General features: G+C 40.5%; 1 protein-coding gene across 5 annotated transcripts in view; it reads left to right on the forward strand.

Annotated features, from left to right (window-relative positions):
- TRAF3 (TNF receptor associated factor 3) overlaps positions 1–4,079 on the forward strand; it is a 67,872-nt gene extending 63,793 nt beyond the window's left edge. For all 5 annotated transcript variants that reach the window (XM_068398647.1, XM_068398651.1, XM_068398650.1 and 2 more), the window contains 2 exons: positions 1,579–1,753; positions 2,993–4,079. In XM_068398647.1, coding sequence (XP_068254748.1) covers positions 1,579–1,753; positions 2,993–3,564 — 747 coding nt within the window. In that variant the 3' untranslated portion in view covers positions 3,565–4,079. The remainder of the gene's footprint in view (positions 1–1,578; positions 1,754–2,992) is intronic.
- The last annotated feature ends 8,997 nt before the right edge of the window (positions 4,080–13,076 follow it).

A 13,076-nucleotide genomic window follows, 5' to 3' on the forward strand; every position in this document is an offset into this window, starting at 1 on the left:
CAGGCAAGTTGCTTAATCTGTTTAATGGGACCATACCCCTGCATTTATGATTCAATACACAGCTTTCCTTCACAAAGTCGTAATTTTGCAAGTGAGATATATAAGCTTGTTTTAAAACACCAACATAGAAATAAATAGTTAATCTTGAAATATGTTAGATTAATCAGTGGGTTTGAGACACAACAAAACAGAACACTGCTAGAACATGGTTATGCGAGCTGGCTTATCAAATTGACAGTCTTCAATTAATCGTTACAGACTTTCAGTATAACTGAAACCACATGATTAAAAGCAAATGCCTAAAAGGGGAAATGAAGGTTACATGAAGTAGAAGGGTTTTCCCCATCAGTGGGGAACATTGAATCCACATGGCTAACCAGAAGGCAAATGCAAAATAACTTTATTTTCTTGTTTTGTACTCAACTGCTACTTTTTTTTTTTTAAGAAGTGAAAAATCATTTTTACTCATGTTGGCACTATATGATAATAAACTATAAAGTTAGATTTGGAATTTTAACTGTAGGTGGTAGCAAAAGTAGTTTCTTGTCTCAAATATTTGTGTTATCATTTGAAATTCACAACTGATTGTGGGGTTCTGGCTAAAATTCCTGCTAGTCCAAATTAGCTGTGGTAATGTAAAGTGCTATGTAGTACTTGCATCAGATTTGAGGTAGACCGGGAAATATGTTCTCCTTTATATTTGTAATATACTGAGGTGCTTGCAGTGTCCCTCTTTCAGAGAATACCAGTCTTTATGTATTTTTTTCTTGAGTATTATATTTAATGCCTTTCCAAAATCAATTGGTTTATTTTCTTTGTTTTCTTAAAAAGACTCAACCAGCAAGCACCTTCAGGACATATGGCTTATTCAATTTAGCAAATAAGGGTGGGAATTTTAAAAGTGCTTAAGGGGTCAGAAGTGGTAGTTTTGCTTACACTCCTGAGCGCTTCTGCTGTGATTATGGGCACATGATAACCTTAGGCTTTGATAACTGATTTATGTGAGCTTGGAGCTTGCTAATGCCACTGTATCTGCACATATAAGTACTCCTGCTCCATGTGTGCAAGAGTACTGATGTCTTTCTGGAGGGGTAAGTTATTTTGCTATTAGCCAATGGTAAACACATGCACATGAGCAGCCACTTGATTCACACCATGGTAAGCAGCTGTTGTGCCCATACTTTGTTCCTTAAGTACTCTGACGTGAAACCCAACACATAGCAGGCCGTAATATCAATACAGAGACATTCAGAATGTTGTTCTTGCGTTGAAAGGTTTTTAAAAAAAATTTTAGACAAGATCACACTAACAATTCATTTTTTTAAAAATAATTGTGTTGATAATTCTGATAGTGCTCTAATATTAATACCTATGCAGCACTGAAGTTTTTTATAAGTGTTTTAAAAATACTTGGGCTATTCCTCTAAATCTGCAAGGTTTGTGTTATTAAAATATTTGACATAAGTGAAACTTGTCTGTATTGGAAATGCATCTTATTATCCGTATATAATCCTTGATTAATTTGCATAAATTAATGTCATTTTGTTATTTTAACTTGTAACTTACTGTTTTATAAAGCGAGTGATAGACAGTCAAGCAGAGAAACTGAAAGAACTGGACAAAGAAATTCGTCCCTTCCGACAGAACTGGGAGGAGGCTGACAGCATGAAGAGCAGCGTAGAATCCCTCCAGAACAGAGTGACTGAGCTGGAAAGTGTTGATAAAACTGCAGGACAAGGAGCTCGAAATACAAGTAAGTGTAAGCACAATGGACTGAAGTACTCAGCAGCGCTGTCAAGAGAAAAATGGTGTCCTTTGAATGGCACTCCCATTGTGATTTTTATGTGAAGCATCAATAATGCTGATTCTTCTGATTTTTGAATGGGAAACTGCGTAATCCCTTTGATGATGTGGCATTGTTTCCACGCTGTTTCTTAGGCTTTGTTCTTGGTTTTATTTTGTTTTCTTGACCTGTGTCTTGATTACAATGTTAGTTCATTATAAATAGTTTCCCAGCTGATCTTTGACAGCTAATAGCTTTCAGCAGCTTCTTTAAATATAGTCTCGGTTTATTGACAAGCCTTCTTTTATTACTCTTCTTCCCCCATGAATGGATCAACAGTATGGTTGTCCACCTGAAACCACTCATCCTGATATCTGTTACGGAGGTATATTTGATCCAAAGAAAACTGTGAAATCTGCTTGAGTATAAGGTTATTGTTGTGCTTGCTGAATAAAGTGAAAACTGGAGTTTAGCAAGATAGTGTAGATCGTATGTGTTTAAATCATTGAGACAAAGAACTTAACGTTTAAATAGATCTGTATAAAAGAAACCTGCCTTACAAATTCATCTGCTTCTCAGTATTGTATGTTGGCCAATTTTGCCAGTATGCAAAGACAGAGAGTAACATTTTCACGTGAGGGAAAGGGGACATTAAAAACAGCCCTCCCTCCAAACTAAGTAAGGGACAATTTAATGCAGAGCTAAGCTTGAATTTTCTGTTCTTTTATGATGAGCTTTAGATAAGGAGCAGCTCTAGACTTCTGAGACAAGTAGTATCTGAGAAGAATATCTTGAGTGATCAGTGGTGCTTCTGAATTTCAGAGGGATTATGTACAATGTGTGACCACTTCCAAGGTCTTCACTGCTAATAGCAATCTACAGATAATGCTACCAAGTCTTCTCTCAAAAAATGGAAACCTCTGTAGTTACATTGCTTAGTGACCAGACAAAATTTATGTTAGCTGATTTGAATATTTAATCACATTGAACATGTGATTAACACCCATGTTGGTAAAAATTCCAGTTAACCTAGATACTAGCTGTCAAACTATTGTCTGTGGAAATTGCTTCGTCGGTGACCAAATGTACTTTGGTTCTTGGAGGGGAAAATGTTTTCATATACAATACCAGCACTGGCAATTGATTTTTACAGTCTTTAGAAAAAAAAAAAACCCTTTTCTCACCCTTGTCCTTTCCGTTTTCTAACAGGCCTGTTGGAGACACAGCTGAGCAGACATGATCAGATGCTGAGTGTTCATGATATTCGGCTGGCTGACATGGACCTCCGATTCCAAGTTTTAGAAACTGCCAGTTACAACGGAGTATTGATTTGGAAAATTCGAGATTATAAACGTCGGAAGCAAGAGGCAGTCATGGGGAAGACTCTGTCCTTGTACAGCCAACCCTTTTATACTGGATACTTTGGCTACAAGATGTGTGCCAGAGTTTACCTTAACGGAGATGGCATGGGAAAGGGGACGCACTTGTCGCTGTTTTTTGTCATAATGCGTGGAGAATATGATGCGTTGCTTCCTTGGCCGTTTAAACAGAAAGTGACTCTCATGCTAATGGATCAGGGACCGTCTCGACGCCACTTAGGAGATGCTTTCAAGCCAGATCCAAACAGCAGCAGTTTCAAGAAGCCAACTGGAGAAATGAACATTGCATCTGGCTGCCCGGTCTTTGTGGCTCAGACTGTTCTAGAGAATGGAACGTATATTAAAGATGATACTATTTTTATTAAAGTCATAGTGGATACATCGGATCTACCAGACCCCTGACATACAATGGGGGAGGTGGATTAAACAGAAGACGACTCCGTTTGGGGGTTTTATATCAGTTTGTCTTCAATCAGAGGTCCTAAAGCTCACAGAACCACCTTGTGGAACAGACGGAAGAGTTTGAAGGCATAACTGCATAGGGTCCAATTGCGAAAGTAGCAACACATTAAGAAATCATACCATGGTATATTTTTTAATAGAACTAGCAACACTTAAGCTCTGAAGAATCACTTATCCCTCATGAGGATAATGATTATGGTCAGAGAGGATTTTTTTTTTTTAACTTATTAATGATCTAGTCAATTGGAGGTGAAAAGACGTATACAGTATGTTCTGAATAAATTACTGACTTTTATTTCTTTAAGCTAGAATACGAAAACAAAAAAAAACTTCACACGTGGGCTAGCTGGAAATTGTCAGCATGTTAAAAGAAGAAATGATGAAGTAATGTTGCAATTATGATATTCTTTGAAAAACTGAGGTGCAATCTTGTCTGAAATATAGTATATTGTCTTTTTAAGGCCTCATCTGGTCTCTGTTTTAATAATTACTTTGTCAGAAGATCTTGGAAAAGTATCCATGTCTTCTCAAAAGTATCTGAATCAAAATCATATTTTTATTTAAAGTTCTATTGTTACAGAAAACATTTTATTTTAAAACTGTTGATAGACTAATATTTCTTGGAAGAAAAATAGAAGATATCAAACACTGGTTATCACTTGTGATAGGAAAAAAAACTATTCAATTCTGTTATTTCTCTTTAGAAATGTAAACCTACAATATATGTCGTAGTTAATGACACTATTTCAAAATTAAGGAAAAATCACTCATGGATGCTGTGCATCATTATCAGATTTATAATTGTTTTCACCCTAAAATAGGGCATTTGTTGAACTTTGGAGTTCTAAACGGAATCCTGTACATTTTTTAAAGTTCTGCCCCATGCTTTCCAATCAAGCTATATATGTTGCACATTATGCTGTCAGCAGTATATAGTATTTTCAGTATTGGGGAGGAGGATTAGTGCTGAAAAAAGCCTGTGTGTTTGTTCTGTACTAGCAGCCATTGCTTCTTAAGGACAAATCAGCAATGTCTTAATACAGTGATGGTGGCTTGCATGCATACATGTGCCTTAGATGTGCTGTGCTGCTTATAAACCATAGCTTTTTATTCAGATTAATTCTGATATCTGAAATGGTAGTTTAATTGGACTTCAGGCATAATGTTTAGCCTTGTCTTCAGAGCCCTTGAGTACCTTGCCATGTACAAAATAGAAGCCAAAGCCCATTTCTTTGGCTTCTGGAGCTTCTATGACTTGGCCATGGTGGAATCTATCTTATTCAGGTGCCAAAACATTATGCTTGGTGCTCCTATGGAGCTTGGACTAGACAGTCTCCATGGCCACTGTGAAGGCAGGTGACATTTGTCCTCTAATGCCTGTGGTTGTAAGGTGGCATCACTTGAAACGGACCCATCTGAGAACTCTGTGGGGCTGTGGATGTATATGCTCATGACAGCATTTCATAGCAGACAAGCATCCGGACAGGGAATGCACGGGCTTCTTTCTTACAACAGCCTGAACTGTAGTGGAAGGCATTTGCTAGCCTGGAAACATGTTGATTGCAACCTGCTGTGTTCATCTGCTTCTGTTTAATAGCCTGTGACAAGCAAGTCTAGAGATACAGCCTGACTGTGGTGCTCTTTAAAATCCAAGAACCGCTTAAGCAGAGCGGACTTGCACCACTGCGTTTTTAGCCTTGCTGGGCTCAAAAGAAAACGTTGCATCTCAGCCTTTAATGTCAGGTTGTATCAGTTTTGTGCTTTTTGAGGCATAGTCACAGTTTTTGTCTAAGGTGCGGTTGAATTTCATGCCTTTGTATTTCAGCTTGTCTTTGCCGTTGTCTTTTTTGGCTGTGCCTTCACACACAGTGCCTGCAAGGAGTATTTATGAATATACAACGCATGCTAAGTGGTCTTCATGGGTTTTCCAGGCACCTGCTAGAATACTGCCTGCTGCTGACCGTCGCAACCGTCAGCAGCAACTTGTCTTCCTTTTCTTGCCTTCCATTGTCCAGGTACTGTACTCCCTTTATGGTACGTAGCTGTCAACAGGTGCAAGCTCAAATATGGAGGCACGTGCTAGTGTTCAATTTCTAGCACGGAAGGAGGACATTCTGCACAAGAGATAAATATCTATAGATATACCCGCATCTATATCTCTAGATATAATTATACAGCACTTGCAGTTTTATGCAGGCTGCATAAGCAAACCCATCACTTATGCTTTAGGGCGAAGGTTCGCTCAGCTTGTGTCATTTTAATAATTGTGAATGTAGGCAGCTGAGCTTTTGTGTTTGTGCATCACAGAATTTTACTGAAAACAGGATTCCCAAGTGGAAATGTCCAAAGGACTCTCCTCCCATTGCTAATGCATGTCTTGTAAACTTAAATGAAACCGTTTGGCCATCTCAAAACAGTTTATATCCTGTTTCAGTCTGGGACTTGGAGGAGATTTCTAGTATAAGCAGGGCCCAGCATATTCTGCAGATTTGTGACTACAGTTTCCAGCTCCTGTGACAGAATTGCGCTTCTAAATCCAGGCTCTTTAAAAGAGGAGGAAAAAAGAGTTTCCAGCCTTTGTGATTGAAAGAGGACTTTGAAACATGCGAAAAGTGTAAACTAATAGGGAAGTCTTCCTGAGTCTGCACACAGCCTAAACTAGTAGCTTTAAGAGATCTGAATATCTCCTCTTAGTGGGATATTGACTCAGAAACTTCATAGAGAAGTTTAAATATGAACACTGCTAACTCTATTAATGCCGATCACTGTAGCAGAAACATCAGTCACTGTTGTATTTCACAGATCTCTATGCTGCTTTCCACATCTCCCAAGTGCCAAAAGCACCAGCTGCCAGAATCTTCACCTTCACTTGGGCAGCTTTTATAATGCAGTAATGTGCTATCGATATAAAAATATTTTTGCATATGTGCTTTTTATCACAGTTAATAAAATGGAGGCCTACTGCACTTTTTTTTAAAACTACATGAAGCTGCCAGAGAATTTCCAGTTTGCCAACCCTGCGTACTGTGAAATCCAGGATCTTGCTACACAAATGTAAACACCGCCTGCTGTGGAATACCCGAAGCCTTGACTGTAACACCCCTTTCTCCGCAGAACTCGCGGGCCATCTCTGTAGAGTTCTTACTGTGTACATAGAAATCGGTTTCCTCTGCTTTCCAGCAAGGAGTATGTAGCATTTTGTGAAAACAAGGCCACTGTATATTCTCTAAATTGAAAGGAAAAGATACCTGGTGCTTTACTCAACACTTTAAAAATTATTAACCTTTTTCTCTCATCATTGAAATGCCCTTTATCCTTTTTTCTGTATGTTCCTGACCCAGATATCTGAAGTTTTCTAGGGACTGTCTGTTTAAAGTGATTCATGGGGCAACAGTCTGCCCCCACAGATACTCTTGAATCCTGGCTAACTCCTGTGGCGTGCCATTACTGCAAGGGGATCCCAGAGTATTTGCATTACTTTGAACAGAGTTTCTTCAACAGACCCTTTTTTTCCCCTCTGCCTAGTAATTCTTAGCAGCGCACAACTGAAGTCTCTTGCTGGTATTCTTTCTTAACGATGACGCTCCGAGTTACGTACAAGCCTCTTTCTGTTTCCAGCTTTCTCTAGGGAGATTCCAGTGTGTGACAGTCTGGATGTTGCCCTTTTTGTATGCTCTTCAGCACAGGGTGAGTGCATCTGTTACCTAGAAAGTCTTGAATTCTAAACAGGATGAAACTATTTGGGTGTTTAAAGACCAACCTGCGATTACGATGCATGACCACGTCTGCATTACTTCTCTGATTTAATTAAAGGGGTCTTGTTTCAGTTACTGTCTACATGGTACACCTTCAACTGCTGACTTACAATATGCAATGTTGATTTCAGCCTTGTACTGTAAATGTTCTTCACCAAGAGAATGTGCAATAGGAAAAGGGGACGGTGGGTGACATAATTTTGATGGGGGAAAAAAAAAATGTTGTGGGTAACATGCTAGCTTTCTTATAAATATGAAATGCAGTTTATTTCCTTTTCCCGTGGGTTTTCCTACTAGGAAAAGGAAAGTTGAAGATATGTGCCTGTTTCTGTGCCTGGTGAATTTCTCAAATGCAAAGGTAATAGAGATTTGTGTTAGTTGTAATTACAAGTGTTGAACCCATGAATGTTAAGTTGTGATTGTATTGCTCATGTTTCTCAGCTTGCCACTGTGATGGCTCGTTGAGATGGAGTTTAAAAGCTACCACCTATTTGTATCTGTATTCCATCACATGGGATAGGCATTTCACCAACAATGCAGGGTTTCTGTTGTTGTTTTGTTTCATTTTTAAAACACTGGTGCTGTTTGGTCCAAGACAGAAGCGTGTAGGGAGTGACGTGAAAAGTCGCCTGCACCGCAGAAGAATGAACAATGTGACTGCAGTATTGATGCCTTGATATGATTTAACTATGCAAATATACAAATAGGTGAGGGGGAAAAATTCTTGGGTTGCATACCTCATCTCTTAGTTTTTGCTCTGTAAAGTACTCCTACATGTGTAGGTACATACATATACATACAGACATGCATACACGTATATATGCAAAGTCTTTATGTAGAAGTGATGAAACAAAACCCTTTCCTCCAAGTTATGCTTGATCAATTGGTGCAAATATAACTTGCTGCTGCTGAGGGAGGATCTTGGCTAAGGGCAGACTTTGGATTCACATCTTCCAGGTTTGAAGACCTGTATATAGCAAACAAACAGTTTGTTTAGCCTTTCTGAAGACCTTGGAATGTCATGTAGGACATGTGTCCTTCCTCATACTCCGTTAATTTGGAGGTTCCTGTACTTTAAACACACGTAGCGATGGGCAACTTGTTAATTGCAAATTCTTTCCTTTAGTTTGGGAACAAAAGATAATAAAAAGCAGCTGGACCTCTTCCTGGAATTTCTGTCCTGTTCAGTCAATACCTCTATATTCTGGTTGACCTAGAAATCATAGCTACTGCAATGAAAAGGATCGGTGTGGGAATTCAGTCTGTCTGAGAGTAGTTTTTAGTGCTATATACAGCGTAGGAAGCACTTTGCATCTGCAAACATGTTCTTCTTATAGCAAGTGCTATTTGTCTTTTCTGGAAAAAGGAAATCGAGGATGAGATGTGAAGTGACTTGCCCAGAGTCACGAAAGGAATCTCCTGCAGCCAGGACTGAATGAGAGGTTCCAGTTCCCTAGTGTTATCTTTGATTCACTAGGTTTTACTCTTTTAATACATTTGTCCCTTAAAGGAACCGAAAAACAAGTCAACATACCTTAAAGACCCACATCAGGACAGTAAGGGCTAGAATTAAACATACAAGCTGTCGTGATTTGGGGTTGTACATGTATGGTAGCCCAGACGTTGCTCACTACTTGGCGGTGCTTTGCACGGCCCGCGGAGTGGAAGGCCAGCACAACGTGTCGATGTGAATAGTAGCAGCAAATATGTGTCCTGCTCTGTTTGTTCAAAATCACCCAACAAAATAAGTCTCATTTGATGCTCCTCTTAACTGAGGAGGGAGAATACCATTTTAAAGTGAAGTGGATTCATCTTTGTTCTACCAGCCTGTAGTGTGACTGACCATTTCTTTCTTGTGGAGCTTTCTCCCTTTTCCTTTAAACCACAATATGGAGGGCTTAGTTGTTCTTTCCTGCCTCTTAATCCAGGCCTTTGCTGAGAAGCACCAGATAGGAAGGTTGTGGAAAACTTTGGACTGCTGATTCAGGGACATCCTCTTAAGATTTAGAAGAGTTAGAGATATACAACATGTAAGGGATCTGACTATTCCTATTTCTCTTCTAATTTATGGTCAAGACTGCAGCTTCTGTCTTCCATTTCATGATCTTAGTGTAGATACTAGGCTGTGTTTGTTTCATATTTTTCCCTCCAAGTTAGGATTAGTTCCTTAGGGTTCGAATAAGTTCTAAATTTCACAGAGAAGCACCTGAACCAAAATCCTGGATCCAAACATCCCAGACTTGATGCGGAATTCAAATCTGGATCCCAACTCTGTGGCTTACTAACCTACCCATTTAGGGAAGGGTTTGTTGTCTCTATGTGGTGTTTGTGTTTTTGGTCCTTTGGAACTAAGCTTTTAATTTGGTTGCCAGTTCTGCAAGGACTTTTTAACTTCTTAGCAATGCCGGTGTTCACACGCTCCATTGCTGGCAGTGTGATGCGTAGTGATAAAATTTTGACTCTGTCTAAGGGTTACTGAGATAAACCAGCATTATCATTCGTAAAGGTCATTTTCTTGCATAGTGTTCTGAGCTTTGGATTTGAATATAGCTCACATCTGAAAGGACACCTCTTCCAACTATGACCTGCGTCACTGGCAGAGAGTTGTATAATCTGTACTTGTGGAATGGGAAGGTACAAGCTTCCATCGTTGCTGATGCATCATGTGATGATCCACCTATTTTGTTTTTCTTATACCTGTTGTTTGGTTTATATATTTTTTTTTCAGTTTTATAGAAAAAAAAAAAAACAAACAAAACCGGGGAAGTTCAGGATTTTTTCTACAAGGTATAAAACTCCAATGATTTAGTGGAGCTGTGAAAAATACCCCATTAGGAGATGATGGGCTAAACGTAGGTCCATTTCTCTTAGACAAGTAGGATAACCTTTAAGACGCATGGAACAACGTAATAATCGGGAAAACTAAAGCTGACATTTGTTTCCAAGAAATTCTGTAAGAAGCATCTACGGAAAAGACATCAGTGATAGAGAATAATGTACAAATTAATGTGTTTGAAACTTGTGTATCCATTTCTTTAATCTCATACTCTTCAGTGAACGGTACACTTGTGTTCAGTTTTATGATCAAAAACAAAGACCAAAGAAGGCCAACCTCATTTGATTGTGTATATTCTGCCTGTCTTAATTATCAATAGCTGTAAGGATACAGTGCAAGTGATCTGGTAACCAGTGGTTCTCGTCCTTTTCTTTTAGGGGGAAAAACAACTTTAAAATGTATAATTTATTGCTCAGCAATAACCATGTTGTTAAAATAATAATAAAAGAAGAAAGGAATTAGCAACATGTCTTAATTTCCCAATAGCATTATTATATGTTGTATTTCAGTTTATTGTATATTGTGTTTTTGTATTTATTTGTGTTTGGAGGTCTTGCTATGTCTTTTTGTGTTTAAATGCTAATAAACAAGGACAGTGTGTAAGAGTGTAGAATGCTGAACTCTGAAATGCTAAACTGTGTTATTAAAGGAAAAATAAATCTAAGTAGGAAATAATATTTTTTAACAAAACCTGGTGTGTTGAATTTGAATGACTGCTGTTGACTTGCAAATGGCCAAGGTGCATCCTTTCTCCTCTTGGAACCCACTGGATGTTGGCTGTTGAGTGCTTTACACTTACACACCCGATAGACCTTTGTTGTGGCATTTCCCTTCCTCTTCACAGGAAACTTGCCATAACTTTTATCAGAGTCCTATTTTCCATGCGATAACTCTGCTAGAATAAACTAGGCGATGGTGTTCATGCTAACGTCTGTGTCAAGAGCCCTCATGCAAATGGAGTAGGAATAATTGAAACTGCTTTTCATGCATTTGTGGTGCAGTTTTCCCAAAGAGGTGGGGGAAAGGAGAGACAGAGTGTGGCTTGAATGTCTGAAAATATAGATTTATTTTTTTTTCCTTCTCCAGTGTCATTAGTGACTCTTCTCAACTCAGAAATGCATTTGAGGTGTGTGTTTGAAATCATGGAACACGGTGCAGTCTGTAAAAGCAGCACGCTGTTCTAAAATGAGTGAAGTAATAATATTTCCACCACGTTTCAGATTCAGCCTAGTGCTGAAAACCTCGATCCTCAGTAGTGGTGTACGAAACGTGTCACTTGGAGCATGCACTACACTGATCCGTCTGTCCTTACGTTTCTTCCCTCCTACCCTTTTCTCACTGAAATTCCATTTCCTCTCTTTCACATCACTACAGGGGTAATACTGGGTTTAGCAATGTGGGAATGTCCTGCCTGTGCTTAGATGCAAGACCACAGTGTCCTGGCAAAAGCCACTGCCACGCTGCCAGCACCCAAACGTGAGTACGACCCAACCAGCCGATACCGGCGTCTACAGCAGGTAGCCTGAAAGTGCTGGGTGGCTGAGTGCCTTTTCTTGATGAAATGAGGATGCCAGAGAAAAAAGCAAACGCAGGAAGGGTGGGCACGGTGCGAGGGAAGGGTGGCTAAGAAATGCCGTCCTTACCACGCGCAGGATATGCTGAGGTGGATGTTCCCTTGTGCTGCTGGGGGCAGGCACTGGTAGGTGGCTCTGGATGCTCTGACATCCCCTGCCCTACTCATTGCACTTTCCACTGGTACTCCCACGGCTGGCACTCGAGCTGTGCTGCCTAAAGCTCTTCACATCTCCTTGCTGTGGAGCATGAAAAGACAGTGAGCTCCCTTGTCTTCTTAACGAAGTGGGCTTCCTGCAAGCAGAGCCCTCTTAAGGAAGAGCAGCCTTTGCTATCCCCAGAGTTCCTCTTCCTTCCAAATTTTTTTGCTTGTGTCGTTACAGTGCAGCAGGATAGGTGGAGAGGAAACAAATTGCTTTAAACGTGAAGACAAACACCGACCCTCTCCTCACCTCCCTGCTCCTCCTCCCCCAGCAATGAATCGTAATTGAAATGATATGCGATGCCATTCCTGGCAAGAATGAGCCTTTATAGAAGGTTTCTTCTTTGTGACAGATCGCAGAAGGCAGCTGGCAGCTTTGTAGCGAGATGTTAGCTGTCTCCCACAGCATCCTCCTGGACAAACTGGCTGCACGGGGCTTGGATGTGTGGACTCTTAAATGGGTTAAAAATTGGCTCGATGGCCGAGCCCAGAGAGTGGTGGTGAATGGGGCAAAGTCCAGCTGGCGGCCGGTCACTAGCGGTGTTCCTCAGGGCTCAGTTCTGGGGCCGGTGCTGTTCAATATCTTTATAGATGATCTAGACGTAGGGATTGAGTGCACCCTCAGTAAATTTGCAGATGACACCAAGCTGAGTGGGAGTGTCGATCTGCTGGAGGGTAGGAAGGCCCTTCAGAGGGATTTGGACAGGTTAGATAGATGGGCCGAGACCAACGGCATGAGGTTCAACAAGAACAAGTGCCGGGTCTTACACTTCGGCCACAATAACCCCATGCAGCTCTACAGGCTGGGGGAAGAGTGGTTAGAAAGCGGCCCGGTGGAAAGAGACCTGGGGGTGCTGATCGACAGCCGGCTAAACATGAGCCAGCAGTGTGCCCAGGTGGCCAAGAAGGCCAATGGCATCCTGGCCTCTATTAGGAATAGTGTAGCCAGCCGGTCTAGGGAAGTGATCGTCCCTCTGTACTCGGCACTGGTGAGGCCGCATCTTGAGTACTGTGTCCAGTTCTGGGCCCCGCACTTCAAGAAAGATGTTGAGGTGTTGGAGCGAGTGCAGAGGAGGGCGACCAAGCT

Source organism: Nyctibius grandis, chromosome 4 (assembly GCF_013368605.1).
Source record: "Nyctibius grandis isolate bNycGra1 chromosome 4, bNycGra1.pri, whole genome shotgun sequence".
Classification (NCBI taxonomy): domain Eukaryota; kingdom Metazoa; phylum Chordata; class Aves; order Nyctibiiformes; family Nyctibiidae; genus Nyctibius; species Nyctibius grandis.